General features: G+C 39.4%; 1 protein-coding gene across 4 annotated transcripts in view; it reads right to left on the bottom strand.

Annotated features, from left to right (window-relative positions):
• The window catches only part of LOC115429644 (transmembrane and coiled-coil domain protein 3), a 44523-nt gene that overhangs the window by 2493 nt on the left and 16524 nt on the right, over positions 1 to 25506 (bottom strand). For 3 of the 4 annotated variants that reach the window (XM_030149270.1, XM_030149272.1, XM_030149271.1), the window contains 3 exons: positions 4570 to 4740; positions 3083 to 3864; positions 1072 to 1207 (listed from right to left, as the gene is read on the bottom strand). In XM_030149270.1, the coding sequence (XP_030005130.1) occupies positions 1072 to 1207; positions 3083 to 3864; positions 4570 to 4740 (1089 nt within the window). Of the gene's footprint in view, positions 1 to 1071; positions 1208 to 3082; positions 3865 to 4569; positions 4741 to 24669; positions 24922 to 25506 lie in introns of those variants that run through there. The other variant, XM_030149273.1, reaches the window with a different exon arrangement.

Genomic DNA, 25506 nt, shown 5'->3' on the forward strand with positions numbered 1-25506 from the left:
GAAGGCAATAAGTTTTGACAAACAGTAATATAAATCATAAATGAATTCCCAGTGTCGACTGAATTTCCACGACAGCAAAGCAAATATGTCAAAAAGGGTAAACTGTGCTGAGAGTTCAGAATAATGAATCTTTTTTCACATCATAATAACTATTGTTACTATTCCCTCTTCATATTCATTCTGTTTCTGAGTCAGAGCAGTCTGTTTACATTAAGACGGCCCAACCATCGGTGCGTCACGTCTCCGTCAAAGAAAAGTGCTTTGTCATATGCTGCTTTCAGCTGCATATACATCCATGTATGGCATCTGTGTCATGCAATTTACTTATAATTTGATTAATTACAGGAAATAAAATGCGCGGAGTCTTTATTTCAGCCAGAGCAGAAGGCTTGGCTGTGGTTGAGGAGAGAGAAAATGTTCGTAACATTAATATCAGAAAAGGGCTCCGCTGACCAGGAATTAAATGAAACAGAAATACAGCTTCTCTGAAAATGAACATTAACATAAACATCTGATAACTATCAGGATCATCAGAGTCAACAAAATACTGTACATGACACATGCCTACATACTGTAGACAATTCAGTGTAGAAATACATTATGCATAAATATTACAGCTTCACAAAGCCACCAAGGGAGATCAGCACAATTGTTAAAATACACCACAAACAAAAACTAAAATAAATCCAGAGTGTGTGTATAGTACAGTGTAAAATCTTAGGGTATGCAATTCTCAGTCTTTCTCAGTCTCTGTATCAAGATACCAACTGAGAATATATGGGGAATTTATAATACAAAAAACACTGTCTACACACGCAGCAAAGTGTCACATGTAATTCAGTAATAAGTGTGACCTGTGTCCCCTTGGCAAAAAGTAGCCCAAACAAATAATAAAATACAATGTTCATCAAAACCCCGCAAAAACAATATAGCTAAAGCCTATAATTTGTGCACAGATTTCTGTTTTCAGATATATGACTATATAAGGTTAGATACGAACGTGTAGTTCATTTATTTATCAAATTCTCACACTCATTTTACACTAGTGTGTAAACACAAAACACACATTACCTGTATATCCCTGGCCCGCTCATAGGCCTGGTAGGCCACTTTCTCCTCAATACTGGCCAGTTCCTGCTTCAGATTACTGGTCTCGTGCTGATGGAGCTCTGTGAGGTCATTTAACTCTTCCTCCAACTGCCTATACCTGACAGAGAGAAACACCCACACACTCAGTGATGCAGAGAGGATAGAGGCAGAGAGCCAAGGAGAGCAGGAGAAACAATGCATAATTGAGTATGTGTGTGGGCGAGTAACAGTACAGCAGTTTATATACAACTACAACAAAGCTGCGGAAACATTTGCCCTTGGTTTGCATAGGAACAGTCTGGGAGGTTTGTGTGTATGCCTCATTGTCTATTTTTAGTTTATAAACGCTTATAATAATGGGTCAACTGTCAAAAGCTACTAAAAGTTTAACAGCAGAAGTGGAAACAAACTTGAGCCAGTTAGAAAACTTGACCACCTAGTGTTATGTACAACAATGAGTCTTCCTTTATTTTTAGTTTAATATATTCCCATTGTGTAAGGTGCAATGTTCAGCCTGTCTAGATAAGTGTTAAAAATGTTTTGCCTTTTGTTACTTTACATAAATCCATTGTGGGAAGAGTGATGTTTGTGCACATAATAGAGCCAAGGTCCAGATTTCCTGTTTAGCCTCTGTTCCACGAGCTTCTGCACCTTAATGCGATCTGTCATTGACGACTTCTTTGAAGTACTTCCTTTCTCTTCTTTCAACATGTTCCTGGTGTTCCGACTGCTCATAATCCAACACAAACAGGCATTTTTGTACTGGTGTGGGGAGACCAAAGACTGTGGAGACCGGTGCTCTCACAGTTAGGAGGAGGAGCCTACAGTGGCCTGGAGGCACACAACCCAGAGACACGAGAAAGATGAAATTTGATTTAACAATTACCCTATTTTAACCATCATCCAAATTAAATAATCCAATTTTGATTTAAAATCAATTAATTGTGCAACCTTAATTTAAGGCCTGACTTTCATTCATTTTTTATCAAACCTAATGCTATATGTCTGACAGTAAAGGGTTTTGAGAAATTAGGACTGAGCTATATGACTACAGATCACTCTGCAGACTGGTTTATTTTCTCATCACAACTCACAAATCTTCAAAGCAACACATTGTCATTTGAAAGACACTTGCTTTGTGTGCTTTGTGTTCTGCCACATGACACAGATGCAGTCAGGAAATTTGTATTAAAGCAACACAACCAACATGAAGTGAATGTGACAAAGACCATAATAACTGTAAACAGGAGGTGAGCTCTGGACAGCTGAGACAAAATGGGAAGCTGATACTGGGGGGGGGGGGTACTTCTGTCACATGGACATAGTTTATCTATGAGAAGTCCTTTGTGTGAAAAATGCTGGTGGAGCAGCATGATGAGCTGTACCACCTGTATCTGTCCAGTATGATCGAGAAGGCATCCAGCCGTTCCCCTCTTATCACAGATTTACATTCCCCATTCTCAGAACAAACCAGGCAAACAGTTCATTTGCTTCCATGGTGATAATACAACTAAACAAGTTTCAATATTCATAGGGACCAAGGGGAAATATGCAGACTGACTACTGGAGGAGAAATAAATGGATGTAGAACTCAAACTATTGATTTATTTTGTATGTCATATAACTGGTATGCAGCCTTCACATACACTTAAAATACAAAGTCAGCTTGGAATATGATGATATCAGTGCTGGCTGCTATAGATATGATGTTTAAACGAGTCTACATGTTGTCTGCTGCACACTGGTTCTTATGGTAGGTTCATGTCCACATTTCAGACCATCTATATAATATTTAAAATTGTGTTACATCCTTAATTAACAAAATGATCATAATGAACCTCATGGCATACTACTATGAAATGTGATGTTCCATGATGTTTAATAACTTGCTTTGTTATGAGCTGTGAACTGGATGCTGAATGGGGTTTTATCACATAGCGAAGTGTGATTTTCCTCTTGACTGGATAAACCTGTTTTCTGATGCTGTTCTCACCTGTATCTCTCCTCCTGAAGCACCTGTGACAAGCAGCTGTGGTCTTGTTTGAACTGTGCATTCAGACTCTCGATGTCCTCGGCCAGCTGTGCCTGGGCCTCCCTGATCTCTCGGACCATCTCCAGCACCTCAACCAGACGTCCGTTGGATTCAGACCTCCCGGGACCTCCAGACCCAGTCCCAGAGCCACCAGCTGGATTACCATTAGAATCCGCGGACCCAGTTGAACCAATAGAGCACTCATCATCACTCTGGTACTTAGTTGGCTTGGCTACTGTGGTGGCGCTACCACTCAGACCTCGAGCCCCACCGTCCACCTGCAGCCCTGACCCTGACTCCATGGAGCTCTTTAGGTGGGCAATATTGTCGGCGCTACCAAACTTATTCCTGATGAGGTTGGCGAACTCCCGTGGCTTGTTAAAGAAGAATGGTGGTGAAAGTGTCACTCCTGGTCCGATGGTCTTCACTTTGTCTAGTGTCTGGTGCCGTCCACTAGTGCTTACGTCCCGCAGGCTGCCCTCCTTGCTGTGAGTCCCAGACTCTTTGTGGTTACCATCCTTGTGGGTGTGCTTGCCATTGCTGTCACTGTCTTTCATGCGACGGTGGTACTGTTCCAATTTCCTCTGAAGCCGGGCGATGGTGTGCGCCGACTTCTGGTTCTTCTTTTCAAAGATCTGACGAATGCGCGCTACCTGCTGCTTCTCTGCGTTGTTCATCAATTTCAGGTACTCTGCAACATTTTCATCTCGAGCCGTCTGCTCCACTTTAATCTGCTCTGTCACCTGAACAGACAAGATGAGGAGATACACTGAGCGGATGCAATGAATATAAACTACCTGGAACTTTGTTTTTTTTATTATTATTGTAACCAAGCATTTACAAATTTAAAAAGTAGTCACACTTGTCACAAGTGGCAATACTGTATATGTAGTTTATAAGACATATAAGCCTTGTGTCACTCTTATCTCAAGTTAATTTAGTAAATAAATTAAGCCTGGTAATGTGAAAATAAGTAATTGGAAAAAAAAGATGAGATATGGGCGTCTTAATATTTATTTGTTTAACAAATCATTGTTGTTCGTTTATTAACTCCTGTCACAGCATGTTGAGTATCCCTTATATAAACCATTAAGACTATTCACTGAATATTTTTATGGTGAAATTATTTTCTACCTTCTCATCTTAAAGCTGAGACACCTGTATGAAATTCAGCAAAAGAAGTAGTTGAACACAATTTCAGGTAAATCAAACTAACTACTACTGTAATAGTTATATGAGTTACTTGTAAATGCTGTATTGTTTGTGGTATCTAAATGGATATTGGCTCATTTCTGGATAAGCCAAATTTGTAACTGTGTTGCAAAATACAAACAAGTAAAAACTGAGCAATAAGTTAGAATATAAATGATTAGGGTTTTTTTTTTTATCCTGTGTGTTTATTCATTGTTTCATCTCCACATCAGATGTAAATCAAACAGTAAACTGACCTTGAGGATCTTCTGCTGCAGGCTGTCAATACCCAGCGCTCCCTTGGTGAAATCCAGGCCCACTCCATCATTTCCAACGCTGTTCACCACGTCTAGGTTGGACTCAGAACCACCACGACGAATGGGCACTGGAATACTGAGGATGTTGACATCAGAGCCAATGCGCTCTGCCTGGTAACAAAAAAAACAAACAAAAAAAAAAACAAAGGTGAAGAGAGATAATGTTATTTGAAATTTTTCTTCAAAAGAGCTAATATTAGAACACCACCATCTGATGCCTGCATTATCTGTAAAGCCTTAGAGATGAATAACCTCTTACAAATTCAGGTATGACAATGGCCAATGCTGAAAGGGAAAAGCTGTGAAAACCCCTTTCAGCAGCTGTAGAGAGAAAATGAAAACTCTTCTAGAGTACTAAAGTGGCATACCTACAGCAGAGTCTATGAAGAGGTATAGATATAAAGGAGGTTATATCACTTTGGACTCAAAAGACATTGTGGTACAATAAAAAAAGCACAGAAAGGTTTTCTCCTGCACAGGTTTTCAGGCTATTTTGTAAAAAAAGCTTTCAGCACAGTTTCTGAGATTTATATTCTATGTCTGTTTCTTTTATCTTCCACTCGACTGCTTTTCTCTATACGTGTGACTAAAGTGTCTGTCTCATCTCTGGTTAAAGGCACGAGGCACCTTGAAAAAAAGGGCAGAAAATAAGGGCAGAGCTAGACAAGAAAAACAAGAGGATTAACCAAGTATTGAGTGCAGTCTTGAGAGGATTCTTGTATTTAGACTGAGGGGGAAGAGGCAAAAGAAGCAGCTGATGAAACAGTAAATCTGCCATAAGACTGCACAATGGTCACTTAGTGAAGCAGCGTGGAGCCTAGCCAGGCCTCCAAGCATACAGCCCCCAGTGCCTCTTGTACTGAAACTCCACTTACTACTTTAACAAAAGCAGACGATTATGTAAGGCACCCTAAAATATTAGTATTTGGTAATTCTAGTTGCCACGGCAGCAAAGCGCACACAGACATAGCTCTAAGCTCAAAAATACACACACGAGCCAACTGCTGACACATCCTGAAGGCAGGTTTTCTGGCTCTATTGTCTTAACACACAGACGAATAGAATACACCTTTATGCCACTATTATTGTGTCCTGCGGCTTGGAGCTGCACAACCTTTCAGGCATCCTACAGACTCAGCAACTATCATCCCTAACAGTGTAAAAACACACCTACAGTATCAAGCAGTTAGTAACAGAGCCATTCATGCAAATGGATGGTTGTCAGTTCGGCCTGAGCACAGATGGATAATGTTCTCATAACACCACACAGAACACATCTATTAATCCAACCAGAGCTCCAGAGACACAATGAATGAAACAGCTCATCCTCTTTATGATCTGACTGTATTAGATACAAACACTGAACATTTACTGATTGGAGCTACAGCTGCCATTTCCATCATCAACAAATCATCTGGTTTTTGTGAGGATTAATCTTTAACTGGCCTTAAATTAAGTGTTAAAAGATGTCATAAATCAAATGTGACATGTTCAAATAACAAATTTTGACACTGTTATCATCCACAACCAAACAGTTTATTATCTTGTTCTTGTATCTCAGAATAAAAAAAAAATCCAAAGTATCATACTAAGAGAAACACCATTCATATTTAAGTATCAGGGACTGTCACATTTTTCTTTGTACAGCATTTCCCAGATGTTGGATTAGGACTCTCACAAGGCCATGAATCACATTTTATACAGGAATTTATACAAACCAGCAGTTTTACTTCCAACACTTTATTGCCTTTCGCACACAAACAGCCACACCATAAATTGCTTCGTGCAGGACATTCAGGAAAGTATAGGCTATGTGCAGCTGCTGGTGCATCACATTCAGCAGTCCACACACGTATTGGACATCCACTGGAAAATGGGTCTGAGCGTAAGTGTCGGAAATTATTAACACACAGAGGCAACATATGTCTCTGAGGACACACGTGTGTTTTTTATAGAGCAGCTCTCTGCTGACTACATATCCTGTGACCGTGGTTGGCATTGAGGCCAAAGAGATTATTACACAGACAGGCAAATGCAGACCAAAACACAAACAAAGCAACAGTCTCAGTATTATACATTTTCTGTTCATCCACTGGGAATGGACATATTAAGAAATTCCATGATCTAACATCAGTTGATTTCTTCACCAGAAATAAAAAATGTATGACTTGATGTGAATGCAGGGCATGTTTTGCAAGAGACCCAAATATTTTCCTTAGAGGAAACTACAGCTATAAACCTGCTATAAATTAGATTCCTCTCAAAAAAGGAAAAGTTTAATGCAATAAAGGCTTAGTTGTTTCATTTACATAACATCTGGTCTCATCTAAAAGACAAGGTATGTGTATTGTAGTCCTACACGATGTGAGGATAATGAGCACTGTGTGACAACATTGCCAGCACTGATGATAAAATGGGTAAATTAACCTTCCAGTCACCACTAAACTGACAACAGATTTGGGGATATAGCTGACTTGGTGGGTTTCATCTAACTGGTCAAATGATCTGGATGCATGGACCATGTATCCAGGGCTTCATGCTCTGAGAGTATGAATGTCACAGTGACACATAAAATAAATGATGAAACATAAAATCACTTTTCTTATTTGTCAAAATTCACATAGTCTTCTTCTGCGTTAATGATCTCACATTTATAACAAGATGATGTTAAAGATTCATCAGTCAGCATTAATGCGTTACTTTAGTTCTCTGCATTAAACATCTTGGTGTGTGATATCAGGTGTATATTTAATTTGTAGAGGGACTATAGTAGGGACCACCATGTGTTATTCCGCATCCCAGTACACCAGCCCCTCTGAGCGACTCACTGATGAAGCTGGGAGCAGCGACCTTGCCATAGGAAAATGACTGCCTGGCATCAACACACAGGAATCTGCCTTATGGAAACCTCCCTTCTGTTTCTTCCACCACAAAGTCAGAAGTGATTTAATCCTGCCTCCATTTCATCAACTACCTTATAACTAACATGAGCCAGGGGTAAAATAAAGCAAGCATAAGCATGTCATCACTCTCGAATGATGCAACTCAGCAGCAAATCACTGTAAATATAAAAACTGACAACAGAGAGGAGATGTAATACTTTGTCAAAAACCAATTAGCATCCATCCAATAACAGTGAAGGAACAAATCAATGCACAAGATCAATAACTCAAGCTAAAGATGTTAAGCACAAAACTAAAGCCTTGCTGACTGACAGTTAAATATTTGTTGATGCCATAAGTCACTTCTTCTGACCCTGGCAAAAGATGAATGTGCTCATAACACCTCATGTGATGAGTTTTTTTTATTTATTGAACTGTCTATTAAATTCACCAGCTTTGTTTTTCTGACATTACTCAGACAAAACAGCTGGTTTAATGTTATCACATGGGGCTCCTTCAAATGATGAAGTTGATCCTTTGTCAAATTTAGGACAAAACAATTATATTAATCTGGCTTAACTGACAGGTCCATGGCATTGGTAGGTCCATTGGCAGTATGTGATATGTTATAAAGAATATTGCGTTTGCTCTACTACTGTGCAAACATGATTATTTAATTGTCTTTTGCTTCACACAATGTAATATGCATTGTCTTTATTTTGTCAGGGATTATTCAACATTGGGCTTCAACAAGTTGACTCTCACCTAGCATGAAGCCACACAATATCTCAACCAGCACAGTAAATTAATACTGATTAAAACTGGTCTGTATTGGAGCATTGGGGAGAGATTACAGGATTGGGGGAATCAAGAGATTTAGTAAAAGATACTTTTAAACTCAAGGATCTTAAGCCAATCAAAGGAAAATACCTAAGAACAAACAAATAAGAGGTAATGTCCTTAACCTAACTTGTGCACTGATAGAAAAACACTGGCCCTGTTTGTACACATCACAATTTATTATTACATCACATCTAAATCAGTATGTAGTCTCTGACATAGCTTCAAGTATTCATAGAGATATATGTTATTACTTTTAAGAGGTTCTTCAGTGATTCGTCAGTTATTGGTGTGATACCAAAATAGGATATAGTTTAAAAGAGAGGTCGTTGTACTGTTTCCCTAATTTTTTTCCTAACAGTACAGCAGCTCTATGGACAAATATGAATATGGACTCATCATTTAGACATTAGTGGCACTTAAAAAGGCTCAATCCAGCCAGCCTACTTAAAATTGGCCAGGGCACTGTGTTCCAACACACTTGAGAAAAACACAAATAAATATTCTTGACAAATTATGACTGTACTTCTGAGGGCTGCAGTGAAACCTCAAACACTGAAACTAATGCACCATTCCACCACAGAACCACATCCACTTTACGAAAATCTCTGCACCTGCTATCCAATTTGATCCATTCAGTCTATTACAAGCAGATGCAGCGAGGGGGGAGTGTTGTACGCAGACAGAATCCTTTTTACACATTTAACTGAATGGGAGCAAAAGTATTACCCATGAATAATTTATGACACAGTCTCACACTGCATCTTTAACAATAAAATTCATTGATAAGATTACCTTGTGCTTTACATGGGCTGCCAGACAATCTAATCACAGCAGTGTGTTAGAAATTAATCACATTATTGCTATTTTGTTTTGGGTTTTGTTTTTGTTTTTTCAGAAAAATGTGGCTCCGTCTGCCCTTTCATATATTTTACCCATATTTTCATTGCCTCTCTTTTAATTTGAGGTCTTATAATTTCTTATTCCCTCAAAGAGACAAGATTAATTTGAAAAGTAAAATATTTAAAAGACAGATTTATGCAGAGAAAGACAAAAAACATCAGTGACGGCTTGTTATTAGCAGCACAATATCCCCTGGGTGTGTTAATATGCAACACAACTGTATTCAAATTAAGCTCAAATATACAAAGAAGTTCAGATCACCTGATAAAAAAAAATACAGCTTAAGGTGAAATATAACATTCAGCTCATCAGAGCCTCCTGTCTACGTCTGTGACCACCAAGAGGAGCTTCCTGTGGGGCAGAGGAGCCGGCAGACGAGCACATCTTCCCCTTGGGGCTCCAAAAATATGAGTGAATTATCCCTTGAGAATGAAGAGAAGGGAAAACAGTAACAGAACAGACAGAAAATGGAAAAGAGACTTCAGGCAATTCTGAACAGAACTGAATAGTGTATGTATTTTCAAGTAGCATTGGATGATTTTCATCACTGTGTTTCAACAGTTTGAAGTGTTTTATGTAAATTCACAAAACATCTGATGATTTGTAGTTCACCAATGTGATGATTTTGCCTTCTTTCTCAGTCTCACAGTTTAATAGATTGGATATATTTTGGGGTTTGGACTAGGGATGTAAACAATTAATCGACTAATGATTAATTGTCGATAAGAATTTGCTCGATTAAATTATTAATTGTCGGTTAATTGCCCTTTTCGGCCTGTCCACACCTGTCCAAAGGCTGCCGGTTTGTTCGCGCTGCGCCACGGCTGGGCTAGCTGGTCACTGAACCGGATCATGGCGTTGATGAGTTAGAATGTCTGTATGGACATGGTGGAGCCAGACACACACCAGCCTGTCTGTTTGTGGCAGCGGTACACCCCCGAATAAATACACGCACAAATGCGGGGTCGGTATCGGAGCGTTTTCCCTGGAGGCTGGTGTAGTCTACAGTCAGTGAAAAGTTTCACTTTCACTTCTGCGGGGGCACGGACTGCCCAGTACCCCCACAGTATTAGGGGCCGTTTACACGGCGTCGGATTCAGTCGACTCCGGGAAGATTTCATCGCGGATTAGCCTTCTGTTAACATGGAAACGGTGGGTACGTTTACACGGCAACACTCCGCAAAGATTTCTCCTTTGCGTTATAAAATCATTCCGCGTTAAGACGAAGCCGCTATGATAACGATCTGCGTTAACATGAGTCCGCGAGGACGGCTGAATACGCTGTAGTGGCCATGCCATAGAGGCAGGACGGAAAGTCACGCACGCACGCGCGCGGTTACTAACCAACACGCACGCAACCCCCGACCGTACTGCGCGCGTGCGAATACACCCCCACCACCACACACACACACACACACACACACACACACACACACACACAATCCGGCGGAAGTCACGCGCGTGCACCCCCCCTCATTACACACCGCCACATCAACGGATGAATTCCACAGGAAACACTGACTGTATCCAATGGTACAATAAATCAGGAATATGACATACCTTTGTCATGAAGTGTACAATCAATATTTAGCTTTCATTCTTATAGACCGTATTGAAAAAGAAATTCAGGTTCTCAGGAAAATCGCTGCTTATCAATTAATCGTGAATTGATCGATAAGGGCAACCGACTAATGATTAATGAATTAATCGATAATTTGCATCCCTAGTGTGGACAAAATACAATATCAGTGGTGCCTGATGCTTTATAAACTAAGAGAGTATTTGTGACAATATCAATAGCAAAATCAATACTGCAGTTAAATATCTGAACCATACAGTGATTATTACTAGTCATTGTTTGTAGCACAGAAAGTAATGATTATTGTCTTTATTGATTAATCGCTTAGTCATCATTTAATTGTTATTAAAATGTGTGCAAGGTTTAGACGCATCCACATAATTATGAACCCTTACAATTAGTTTGTACTTCATGCGATTTTGTAAGCATTTGAGAAAGGATGGCAAGCTCAAGCCAAATATTTTTAATTCAATTTTGGTGTATTTCTAGGCCTTTACAGTAACTTCTCAGAGTTAGAAAAGTAAAGGGAAATACACACTCTACCATACAAAGAAAGCATATGATCTAAAGGCGTGCTGCATGCTCCTTATATGGCTCTACCCTCACAGTGAGCTGAAAGCCTCACCTTTGTTCTACCTTGGATAATACCCACACACTCACAGCTGTACAGAGGCCAATCTTAAAGCTGGGCTGAGGGGAAGTAAACAGCATGAGCTTGAGTACTATATCACTGCTCTGATTTCAAGTCTAAACAGGCTTGCTCTGTGCACACACCCAACCACACGCTGAATTCATAGCTGACAGAGTCAAACATGTCCACATTGCCCAGAAGTGATATGACACCTGTAACATCAATATGCAATCTGTGATGATCTACAAAAATGTAACTGATCAGTACCTGGACAATCTTCACCACTTTAATAATATTCTCTATTTAATATCAAATCACTTTAACACTCTTTCAGGGTCTGGATATTCAGAAATAACCACCTTCAAGACAACATGATTGAAATGACTGTCATTTCCGCTCCCATGATTATTATTACTTTTATTTAAGCCACTTCATTTAATTTCATGGCACTTCTCTGGCTCTCTGCTGGTTCTGTGCTGGAAAAAAACCCATTTACATTGTGTCTCTATTAATTAACACATTCCACTCAATTAATTACAGCTATTCTAAAATCAAGGTTGTGTAAGGTGTGTAAAGAGTTGTGTGTTAGCAGTGATTCTTCTCAAAGTACTGAAAATTGTGGCTCTAAAAACTCCTAGACACAGTTTAGACACAGTGAGACATTGGGGGATAACGGCAAACTGATTCAGGTTTTAAAACATAAGACATTTCAAAAAAAGAAAAGTTAACAAATATTTGGGAAAACATTAAAAACTTCAAATAACTTTTGGAAATTTGCCTTTTAGTTGGTGAGTTAGAAAACTGGATGGTTGCAATATGTGGGCTTGTGATAAGATATTCAAAAGAACCCTACTTTTCTTGCTGTGCTCTGTGGTCTGTCAGACTGAGATGTCCATATGAAAGTGTCAGAGTGTTAGAGTGTCATGGTTGAGGAAAAGCCCCCAGAGACTCATTAACAAACCACAGATGGAGGGAGGAGAGAGGGAAGAGGGAGGGAGGAGGGGGCACCGAGTCAGACTGACTAAGATATCCTGCTCCCATACTCTCATTGTGTATTCCTCTGTAGACTTGCTGCAAATTTAAAGTTTGATCAGGTATAATATTCCCAGAGGACCGGAGGGATGGGGACTACACCCTTACATCTTGAGAACAGCCAAGATACAGTTAAGGTTGCGCACATGCGTGCGCGCACACACACACACACACACACACACACACACACACACACACACACACACACACACACACACCGATCCATCGATCCATCTATTCACTCCTATGGGTGATTTAGGTTGACCAAGCAACCTATTACTGCATATCATCATCATCACTCACTTATCCTCAACTGCCTCCATGTGTCTCCCCCTACTCCCCCTCTCCCCCAGTCTCTATCTCTATCGCTCTCTCTTTTTCTCTTTCTTTACCCTCTCTCTTTAACCCCAACTGGTCAAGGCAGACGGCCATCCTCCAGGAATCTGGGTCTGCTCGAGGTTTCTGCTGTTAAAGGGAAGTTTTTCCTCACCACTGTCACCAGTCACAAGTGTTTGCTTCTGGAGGATTCTGTTGGGTTTCGGTAAATTGGCTTAGAGTCTGGTTTTGACCAACTCTATATATAAAGTGTCATGAGATAGCTTTCTTGTTGTGATCTGGCGCTATATAAATAAAATTTGGTTGATTGAGTAATTTGATTGGTTTTCCCCTGTAAGTCGCTTTGGAAAAAAGCATCTGCCAAATGCATAAACATAAACATCTTTGGATGGTGGGAGGAAGGCAGAGAACCCGGACAGAACCCACGCAGACACAGGGAGAACATGCAAACTCCAGATGCAGAATAGATAGAATAACACATCATCTACTACAATGAACTGGCGGCACATCCAGGGTGTGTCCTGCCTGAATGGTAGCTGGAATAGGTTCTAGCACTCCTGCAACCCTCTTGAGGATTAAGTGGTTTGGAAAATAAATTAGTTAATGAACAAATAATCCAAAACCTCATCCAAATGGGGCATTCATCAATGTGATGGTATCAAAAGCACAAAAAGTAAAAAATAAAATAAAATAAAATAAAAAAAAGAAAATTTGGGTGTTCACAAACCTAAGCTTTCATGTCAATTCTTTAAAAAGAAAAAAAAAAAAAAAAGAAAAAGCCATAAATTGAAACTTTAGCCTTTAAACCACACCTGAACCCAATCTGAAATGGTTCAGTCAGCACTGAAGCTGCAACTTTTCAAGTTAACAGCTTTTGGAAAGTGCATGTCCAAAGAATGATGATGAAGTTATCTTACATTTTAAAAGGGAAGTGGACTCTGTGTGTGTGTGTGTGTGTGTGTGTGTGTGTGTGTGTGTGTGTGTGTGTGTGTGTGTGCGTGTGTGTGCGTGTGTGTGTGTGTTTGTGTGGGTGTCACACAAAATCCAGAAAGAACCGACTGCTGCAGTTTGGCATACTTATGTATTTTTGGTCAAGGAGCAGACTAGCAAAAATGGCAAGTTGATAGGACCAATATTTTGGGACACATTAGTATTTTTGGAATACAATAGCCTTACAATCATGTTGCTATGAACAGAATCATGTTGCCTATACTTAGAACAATGGGGTAATGTTACACTTTGGCAGAAACTGCAGGACAAATGCGGTACAGCATCCGTGAATACGCAACAAATATCCGTGCTGGGGGACCGGGATATTGCCCCTCAAGGGTTGGGATATGGTCTTTTGAGATACTGCCCCTCAGGTTCGGGTTGTGGATTTTAAAAACATCCCCCCTTTTCACATCCCACCCTTGGTATTGACAATGATGAAGTCCAGGAGGTGGAAGATCTTTTCCCAAAAGTCAGCTCTCCCCAGCATAAAAAGTACCACATTTAGAACCCATGATTCCCCATGGGTCAATGCGCTAGTCTTACCAGAACAGTGCACATGATTTTTGCACAGCTGCCAAACTTTTCAGTCATCTGGTCTAATCTGTTTGCAGTAATTAAGATAATCTCCCTAAATGAATAACACTAATGACACGTGAAAATAAAATGACAGTTACTGGAGCAAATGTAAGTTGTTTTTAAACATTTGCTATTCAGAGTTGATATGGAACATTTCATATATTATAACAGTTCATTTGAGTTCAGCAGTGCCTTGCTGCAGTATAACCAAAAATTTAAAAAAGAGAAACACTAAAATGTGCTGCATACTGTGAGGTGATTCCGTTACTGCAATGTTAACAACAGCACAGGAAACTCAGTAATCTATACAAAACACTCTCTAGTGAGGAAAAGTTGTTGATGTATATTGAGTTAAAAATCAATTAACTGTTGGCAATCCATTTGGTAGCTCAGCAGCAACTAACGACTTCAAATACAGCACCTACTTTTACAAAAACAACAATGTACACACAGAGCTATAAACATCCAGATGCATTCACCATATGCCAGAACAGCTCTGTACAATCACAACCACTTTCATGTTTCTATTTAACGTGCATTACATATCGGCAAGCTTTTTGGGAGAAAAAAAAGAGTTGTAATCCGTCCTCCTCTCTCTCCTCTTGTAATCTCAGATTTTAATCTGTTCTTTCCACACTAAAGATTATCCAGCAGTCCTCACTCCCATTCAAGCAGGCCTAACAGACCGGGTGATGACACAGATGTGTGAGGATGTAATCTTGAGAAAAAAGACAAGAATAGTAAAACAGATTTAAAGGGTGTAGAAGAGGAAGTGATGGAGACATAGGGTGACAGGGAAGACGTGAGGGAGAGTAAAAAAAGAAAGAAAAGAAAATCATGCCTGCTGTAACAAGTCATGGTCAACGTTGGAACAGGTGGATGATGAGAGTTGCTTTAGAGTTTTAACAGACTAATGAGTATTCAATTAAAGGTCAGAGTTTATGTTGTGACATTACAAGAACACATTTGGTCATTTAGTATATGTATTATACACTGAACAAAAATAGAAACGCAACACTATTGTTTTTGCTTCCATTTTTCATGAGCTGAACTCAAAGATCTATAACTTCTCTATGTTCACAAAAGGCCTATTTCTCTCTTTCATAAATTTGTCTAAATCTGTGTTAGTGAGCACTTCTCCTTTGCCAAGGTAATCCATCAACCTCACAGGTGTGGCATACCAATACACTGATTAGAGAGCATGATTATTGCACAGGTGTGCCTTAGGCTGGCCACAATAAAAGGCCACTCTAAAATGTGCAGTTTTATCATACAGCATGATGCCACAAATGTCGCAAATTTTGAGGGAGCATGCAGTTGGCATGCTGACTGCAGGAATGTCCACCAGAGCTGTTGCTTGTCAACTGAATGTTCATTTCTCTACCATAAGCCATCTCCAAACGCATTTCAGAGAATCTGGCAGTACATCCAACCGGCCTCACAACCACAAACCATGTGTAAACACACCAGCCCAGGACCTCCACATCCAGCATCTTCACCTCCAAGATCATCTGAGACCAGCCACCCGGACAGCTGCTGCAACAATCAGTTTGCATAACCAAAGAATTTCGGCACAAACTGTCAGAAACCATCTCAGGGAAGCTCATCTGCATGCGTCGTCATGTGTCATTGTCCTCATTAGGGTCTCAACCTGACTGCAGTTCATCGTCATAACTGACTTAAGTGGGCAAATGCTCACATTCGAGAGAGGTGTTCTCTTCACAGATGAATCCCAGTTTCCACTGCACAGGGCAGATGACAGACAGCGTGTATGGTGTTATGTGGGTGAGCAGTTTGCTGATGTCAATGTTGTGAATCGAGTGGCCCATGATGGCGGTGGGGTTATGGTATGGGCAGAGGTGTATGTTATGGACAACAAACACAGGTGCATTTTATTGATGGCATTTTGAATACACAGAGATACGAGATCCTGAGGCCCATTGCTGTACCATTCATCCACGACCATCACCTCATGTTGCAGCATGATAATGCATTGTGCCATGTTGAAGGATCTGGACACAATTCCTGGAAGCTGAAAACATCCCAGTTCTTGGATGACCAACATACTCACCGGACATGTCACCCATTGAGCATGTTTGGGATGTTCTGAATATGACAGCGTGTTCCAGTTCCTGCCAATATCCAGCAACTTCGCACAGCCATTGAAGAGGAGTGGACCAACATTCGTCAGGCCACAGTCAACAACCTGATCAGCTCTATGCAAAGGAGATGTGTTGCACTGAGTGAGGGAAATTGGGGTCACACCAGATAATGACACCCCCCCACCCCCCCCACCCCACCCAATACAGTAAAACTGCACATTAGAGTGGCCTTTTATTGTGGCCAGTCTAAGCCACACCTGTGCAATAGTCATGCTCTCTAATCAGCATCTTGATATACCACACCTGTGAGGTGAATGGATTATCTCAGCAAAGGAGAAGTACTCACTAACACAGATTTAGACACATTTGTGAGCAATATTTGAGAAATAGGCCTTTTGTGTACATACTTTGTTCAGTGTATATTCATTAGAGTGAATATATAATACAGAGTGGTGTACAGAACTGGCATGTACATATTGCAATTAACACTAGGGACATATTTGTTTGTTGTTTGTATGTGGTTTAGCTAAACAAGATGACACATAGATTAGGGCTGAATTACACTTGTTACTGTTTAATGCAGAGTTCCAGATTTATTGATTTAATATTTTATTAGGGACTACAGATGGAAATTAGCACTGCTGCTACAATCTGGCATATTTACAGCTGCAATTGTTGTAGATGTTCATTAATATGCACTGTCCCTATTAAATAAAATAAATTAATTAAATAAATATTTCATTATTTTCTGACAACTTCTGACAGCAATTACTTTTGTCTGGCCATCTTTTAGTTTTTAATATACAATATTAATCTAGTTTTTACTAAGAAGAGATAAGGTGACATATTTAAGTGATCTGTTTTACTGACAAAACTATCAAAACTCTAGGGTTTTGGTCTGTATTCTACAGCTTTTAAAGCTATTCAGGAAGACACATGCAGAGTTTGAAATCTGATGTAAAATCTCAAGTAAGGAGAGAACCAGCTCCCTCTGCCACACATAAAGATATACTACTTTTCACAAAACTACACTAAGCACACTCAGTTACTGGCAGGAGTACAAAATAGAGCTATCTTTAGACTACTCATTGTAGTAAGTCTGAAACATGTCCAAGTACTTTTCTTATAACACACAACCCGCTTGTGTATTTCAATCCAGTGACTGGCAGCAGGTGTGTGGGGGCCATCAGGCTGTGCTGGATAGCTGAGATGCTAACTTCACATGACTTCTATGACTAGGCAATTTATCCTTTTGAAAGACTTTACTGTGCTACAAAAGGTAACAAATTACAGCTCAGTAACTGGGGAGAAACATGAGCTAGCTTAGTCAAATACTTGTATAAATGAGTTCAAGTCTCTCATTGAACATAGCAGAAATGTTGCAGAATACATCTGCTCACACAGTGCAATAATTGCAGATGAATCACCTTTATATGATATGACTAGGGGGGAAACAGCACTGCTGTGTTTGTGTCCGACATAGGATCTCTTTGATGGGCAGAGCATTTGTGCAATGGTTAATCCGTACAGTGTTACTCAGACACCCGGCATCACTGGCAGTGTGTGTCTATTCAGTGTCAGCTTAGCCCACTCAGCCCCTAATCCAAAGCACAGAGAGAGACAAACCTGTGTACCAAATGGGAACCATCTCAATCATTTACATTTCAGCATGCGTCGCCTGTTACACTGCTTGCTTACATGGTCCCTCATTTTAATACTATAAGCAACATTTATTTCATGACATGAGAGGGTGACACAGATTCCACTGGTTACCCTGACAACAGACGCGAATGAGTGGAGCTTGGTTTATGCCTCACCGTAATAAACAGTGGGGTGAACTAGCCTAGGTGTTGAAGCTAACCACTATCAGTCAGCTTCCATTCAGTACCACTTCAATCCCTCTCAACGGGCAAACAATGGTTGCAGCGCAGCTCATCCCTGTGATTTGTGGCGCTGATGGGGGACTTTGTGTGACTTTGTGGGAGTTGTGAAAACTGGCTTGGTGTATACTACAGAAACAGAGCAAAAGCAAGCTCTGACCTGTTGAACACCATCATGTATTGTGATTGGTGAGGACAGTAAGAATCAACCCCAATGACAGGAGACACAATATAGTACTTCAATGGTGTCTTCATGGCCTCCTGTTCAAGTCTGAAACAGGAACAGTTCACCAAGTATCAATAGCATTTGGTGCCCATTCTGGCTTCTAACCAGGAAATGACACCCCGTCTGATATTTTCAGTTTAGTATATTTGAATTGCTTTGCATTTGATTTTCAGTGAATCTGATTTTTACATTTACTTAGTTTCAGACATGCATAACGCATTCTCAATGTCAACATTTCCATATGAACTTGAGCGGATCAGTCAAAACTAAAAGAAAAATCCTGATGAAGCACAAACTGAGCTAACTAACAAGTATTTTCACCACAAATGAATCTTAATTGTCACAAAACAATGTAAAAATCAGTCCAACACCTCAACATGTCACTATTAGGTATGACAAAGAAAACACATCAAATCCTCATATTTTAGAGTCTACTACCAGTCAACTTTTGGAATTCTGATAGAAAATGGGCATTAAATACTAATTGAAATAGTGCTGAGTAAGAAAACTGTATGTCTACAAAAGCAATATACATAGCCTATTAACACAAAAAAGATATAGGAACCATTTGGCTAAAAAGTAAACTTCAATATATATCCTCACATTTATATAACCATCTCAGTTCTGAACATATGTATATTTTGTTCAAATCATGCAGGCTTGATGCCACTTTTCCATAGATACCACAAACGATGAATATGAATCTACAGTCACTCAGCTACTCCGTATTTCCTCAAAGTTAATTTCCTGGGCTTTTAAATACGAAATGCCAGAAAGTACTGAAAAAAGCACAGCTTTTCTAAACTGGCATCTTTGAAATCTCTGTTCCATCTCACATTTAATTTACCTTTGAAAAAACATACAGGAGCCGAAAATTGTCACATTTTAGAAATATCATCACCCAAAGGGTTGGTTATTACTGTCCTTTCAGGTGTATTTATGAGACAGTTATGGTAAATGAATGCAGAATAATACTGTGAAGTGTGAAAGCAAAATTAAACTGAGAAAAAAAAAAACAATTTATGACTTCTTTTCATGTCTGTTATAAGGTGCAAAAAAGGGATCCTGCTGCTGATGGTGCAGGCTTATTTTTTCTTTTCCTTTTGATCTTTCAGTCAGACGTCAGCGACATTTATCTTCCCAGAAGGCATAAAGACATCTTTCTTGGAATATTTCTCAACCAAAGAAAACTAAATGTATGAGCAAACCATATCTTGCTGTTTCTGAAATAAATAAACTCTAACTATCCCCTTGCAAAAAAACATGGTTAGATGTTGAGAGAGATGATCTCGGCTTTATTGACTAAAATCCAAAGAAAAAAAACCTATAAGTACACACAAACAAAGCACTGCCAGAGGGAAAGCTCAGACAAGAAGCACACCATCATATTCCTTCAGATCTAAAACAAATGCACATATACTGTATACACAGAAAAGTCTAACTTGCTGAAGGTAAATTCCTCCTTAAAAGGGATCTAATTATGGCAAGAGAAAAAGCCACTCTGTGCATTAATTATACACCCACATAAACTGCTCACAGTCACGTAGACACACACAAAAGTGAGCTGACATTTAAGTATGATCAATATTGATATTTCGATGAGCTGAGTCAAACCGCTGTGCCATTACCTGGCTGCACAAATCCATTTCTTCGCTAACTTAATTTGTCTTTTCTTGTCATGACAGAACAGGTGTGTACAGCAGGCCTCCTATGTTTATTGGCTGGCTCCTTCAGAAGACACAAACCTCTGAAGTCAGTGGAGGAGCTGGAAAAATACCAAACAGGATGAACCAGACATAATTAATCTCTCTGTTGTAAAATATTTTGACCTGTAAAGAGACAAGGCTCCTGCAGATTGTGAGATTTTAGCACTTTTATAACTTTATTGGAAGCCACACTGTGACATGAATCCAATGAACCTGGGTACCATAGAATATGCAAAACTAGCACCTACTGTATCTCAGATAACGACAAAAGTCCAACAATTACATGCCACCATGTGCACATCATTTCTGTATAATTGTAAACAATAAAGGTAGGCTAATGATCATGCTTTCACAAAAGTGGTTTATATGTAGAAAAGTAATAGGAGAAATAGCATGAGGAACTGGTGGTGGCCGTGGAACAGTTATGCTAACTTTGTTACCATCTTCGAAGTCTCCTTTGCTACATGAAATGACAACCTGCACACTGAAAATGGCAGGTTTCTTTGTCATTTTCTTTTGAAGGGATTTACTCATTTTAATCCCACAGCTCACTTCCCCTGAGCATATAATCCAGCAAAACAAGTTCTCTTAACACAACTCTGCAAAGACATCTTGGCTGCACACTGTGCTTAGTGCCATCAAAGAAAGTAGTGAGTGATTTGAAGGAATACACACAACCCAGAGAATGAGGGAAAATAGTAACACAGACAGATGAACAGCAAGAGGACTGAAATAGTCAGTGAATGGCAGGATACTTCCTGTGACTCAGACTAATTGTCTCATCTCAATTGTGTAATTGGTTAATTGATCAACTATTTGTCTCTTAAATATGCTTAGTTAATAAACCAGGCGACTATTTAGGTCAACGAGAAATTATACTGCAATTTCCTACAGCGAAATCAGTTGAGCAACAAGGAAACACAGTCAGTAAAAGATATGTTCCAGAGAACTTCAGGCAACAGATCCTCTACAATCCCTCACAGACACTAAAGCTTGTTTTCTTTTCTTCAATACAGTGAGTCATGGTATATTCTTCCCAAATAAAAAAAAACTAGCTGCTGAGAATCCCTTAGGCAAGCACTTCATTCTTCACCAAAAAAAGCCGCTCAGGGCCAACTAATAAACTGTTAGAGCCATGGAGCTCCCAGGTGTGAAAGAGAGTCAACGCTCCTACAGCCTCCCGTGAGTGCTGTCAAATAAACCCTAACAACTGACGACAGAATGATCTGCCTCCCATCACAGAACACCTCATAAAGCTTTCATGAATAAAAATAAAATGCCCCTGTGCCTTATCTCATGTACCTAGGTGTACCAATGCACTGCCAAACAGGACAACATGGCGTGATGGTTCACATTTGTATATGTGGGTGTCAGCTGGCTAAAAAGCTGCTCTCATCTCTCTAAGGGCTGTAACCGTCTGAGAGGCTCTTTTAACAGTTCTGTTAAGGATAATGAGTCAACTGAATGATGAAAACTGGGATGTGACTGCAGTTTTACACAAATTTTAAACTACAGAACAGAGGATCTCATGGTGTCACAGAAGCCACCACAAGTCCCCTTAATTTTCAAAAGCTGTTATACAACTAAATGAGTATGTGGGTCTATCGAGGTACATGGGTATCTGGTAACATTCTGACCTCAGAAGTGTTTATTTGTTTTCTTTTTTTTTTTTTCTTTTTTTTTTTTTTTTTAATTAAGGTCATTTTTTCATTGTTGCTGCATAGTGGTATGTTAATCGTTTAGGAATATATAAGTATTTGTCAAACTCAAGGACAAAAAAGTAGCAATTGCTAATAATTATAAAACAGAGCAGATGGAGGGGAAAAAAAATACATTTGCATTCCATTCTGCTATAAATATTCCAATAAATGTTATTACAACAGAGCCAAGTTAGCCATAGATCTTTAACATTTAGTGAGTCAATATTCTACAGATAATAATGTCAGATATAGTATGTTTGTCTTGTGAGTATAATCTCCATACATGGATAAATCCTGCAAACAGGGTGGAACTTTACGAGTGTGGAAATTTTTTTTAAAAAAATCCTGAGATGGTCTCAGTGGTATTGTAGTTGTCTTTCAGGGTTGGTAAAGTACACACTAAGAAGGGCGAGTATGAGTTCAAGGACACTCAGCAAACGAAGAAAATGGACAGAAATAACTAGATTTACCTGTTGCAAATGTATGATTAATAGAATTAATATTTTGAGGTTTTTTATTATTTTATGGTTTATATTTCTTAAAGAAGTTGATGACTATACACCGAGGTCATGATAATATTGAATATAGCACCACTAAAAATGTAATAGTTCATAACAGGATTATTAATATCTATTACATCTGTTTAGGTGTCAGAGATATCTAAACATATAATTTAAGCTGTTTAATAAATACTGTTTCAGGTGAGGCTCATTTTAGAGATAATGTGTATCAGTAAATCATAGAGACAGAAAAGTCCCTGTGCATAGGAGTAGTAACTTATTTTTGCTGGTTCTGCACAAAGCAGCAGCAGCCTGTACTGACCCGCTGAAGAACCTGTCATGCAACCTTTAAGATGAATAAGAGGCTGGCACAAGTATGTCTTCAAATGATGTGTGGCACTGATGCAGCACCACTCAGGAAGGCACATGTGGTCGTTTGCACTTTCCCTTCAAGGAGCTCTGTGATGTAGAACTGGACACAGCCAGGGTCAGAGAAAGACGCTTCCCTGCAGTGACACTATTTAGATATGATTACATGGGATGACATCTGAAATCACTTGCACACAAACTGGACAAACCTGCTCCACTGCTGCTGCACCATCATCACCTAGTGTTTTGGAAACAATAGCTGGGACACCTGAACGACAAGTCAACATAACCAAAGGCTGAATGCTTTCAAATGGCAAAGCCAAGTTTACAGTTTAGTCAACAAATGATCCGAAACTGATCTAATTTAATGTTGACACACAGAAATACATAAAGACAGCTGTAAACAGAGCAGCATTTGGAGGCACGACACACACACACACACACACACACACACACATATATATATACATATATATATATATATACACACACAAGAATGTAAGAATATGAAGATAACTTCTATTGAAAGATAAAGTCACTGCAAAGTAGGGGTGCAAAACATATATATAAAAATATCGTTATCGCGATAACAGAGTGTGTAATATTCGCATCACAAAGACGTGCAATAATTTCTTTTCTTTTTTTTCCATTAACTTTCTGTATTGGGAGTACCAGAATGGTTTTTTCTACTACTCTAACATGCTACCGAAGTAATGCTACTGCTGACTGCAAATGTACATATTATTAATGTTGAAAAGATGTGAATATGTTCAGAGCACAACTCTGGGCAAGGCCTGAACAATTATATTTAAAAATTTTATTTTTATATGCAGTATTTACCAAACCAGGCAAGCAATGGAATATTGTTTTGTTAAAGCTCTTACATGGCAGTACTCTAGCACTTTTGTTATTATGAAATACATCCATGTCATGTACACATTGTTATATGTGAATAAAATGACGAAGTATTTGACTATGTTTGTGTCTGAAGGGGGTCTATAGCAGCAGCAGGTTCTTGGACAGAACTGTGTAAGTGATTGTAGCAGTACAGTATTTAGTCCTAAATTATAAATGAATCCGCATACAACTGGCTCATTTTAATATTGTTAGGGAACATTTTTCTTAGAAGATGAAATTGGTATTTCTTTAGGTGAACGAGAAATATCGCAATATTATCGTTATGGCAATGCTGTACACCCATATCGCGTATCACAAGTTTTGCCAACATCATGCAGCCCTTCAAACACAAGGTGGATCAGATGTACTGTAAGCCCAAATGCACAACAGCCCCCAACCATTCTACACAAATAGCCTATTCATAGGTTCTGTCCCACATTTTCCAATGTCAGAACCCTGCACTTTTAAAGTACAGTGTGTTAATTTCCACTCCTCTTTCAGGAAACCCAAACGGGTCTGGACTAGTCAACAAATATCGCATAGACAGCTGTTAACCGCTGCGCAAAATGGAAAAAGAAGAGATTCACGAGTCAGCCTCGTCTACAGAGTGAACCGAAACTCGAATAAGCTAGTTTTGGAGATGTTCAGGAATTAAAGTCAGTTGTCAAGTGTTAATATGTTTGTTCATGTTTTCATTTTCACATATTGGCTCCATAATTGTCTTTTGTCAACGTGGCCACAGACGTTAATGTAGAAAATCCCAGCTGTATAATATGGAGGATTGGTTTTTCTCCGCAGACGGTGTATGACTTCTTTGTAAAGGTTAGTTAGTTAGTTAGTTTGTTAGCTAGCTGCTTCATAATAAAAGGGTAATAAACGCATATTTACCATGTTACCGCCGTTGCCGTGAGTGTATCCCTACTTCTGATAAACTTTTCTCCGCCAGCAGTAGAACAAACGCCGGGCATAATCAGACGGGAGCCCCCGGTGTGTGGTCCTCGGGCTCACCGGTACTGTCCGTGGAGGCGTTCGGTGAAACACATGCCATCACGGGCTCAAAGGGCTCTAACCGCCGCTGCTCCTGCTGCGGCCGACTGGAGTACAAGAGCTGTGCGGTCTGCCTATCCGCCACGGTAATCTGGCTAACCTCCGGAGCCAAGGAGGCAAAGTGTGTGAGTACGCCCCGCCCACCTGTTTGTACAGAGGGAGGGGCTGCGGAGGATATCGAGTACACTCTCATAAATTAATTCATACACTGGTCTACAAGTCAAAAAACAACAACCTTAGAATAAAAGTAGTGAAAAAGGAGAAGTAGCCTGCAACTATATATTATTTATAACTGATTTTTATTTGAGTCTATCTATCTATCTATCTATCTATCTATCTATCTATCTATCTATCTATCTATCTATCTATCTATCTATCTATCTATCTATCTATCTATCTATCTATCTATCTATCTATCTATCTATCTATCTATCATAACCCTTTTTCATATACATTGAAAACATCAGCTCATCAACCCTTTTGTTATTTGTTTTCCAATTCATCTTATTAAAGTATGGAAGATATAACACATTTAATCTCTGGGGCAGATCATTTCTATTAAAAAAAAAAAAAAAAAAGTACACCAGAGTAACCACACAGTGTTATGGATTTCACAGGTCTGCAAAGTCCAACAACAACATAACAGCAAACACATCACAAGATGCACTCCTGACAAAC

Source organism: Sphaeramia orbicularis, chromosome 12 (genome assembly GCF_902148855.1).
Source record: "Sphaeramia orbicularis chromosome 12, fSphaOr1.1, whole genome shotgun sequence".
Taxonomy (NCBI): domain Eukaryota; kingdom Metazoa; phylum Chordata; class Actinopteri; order Kurtiformes; family Apogonidae; genus Sphaeramia; species Sphaeramia orbicularis.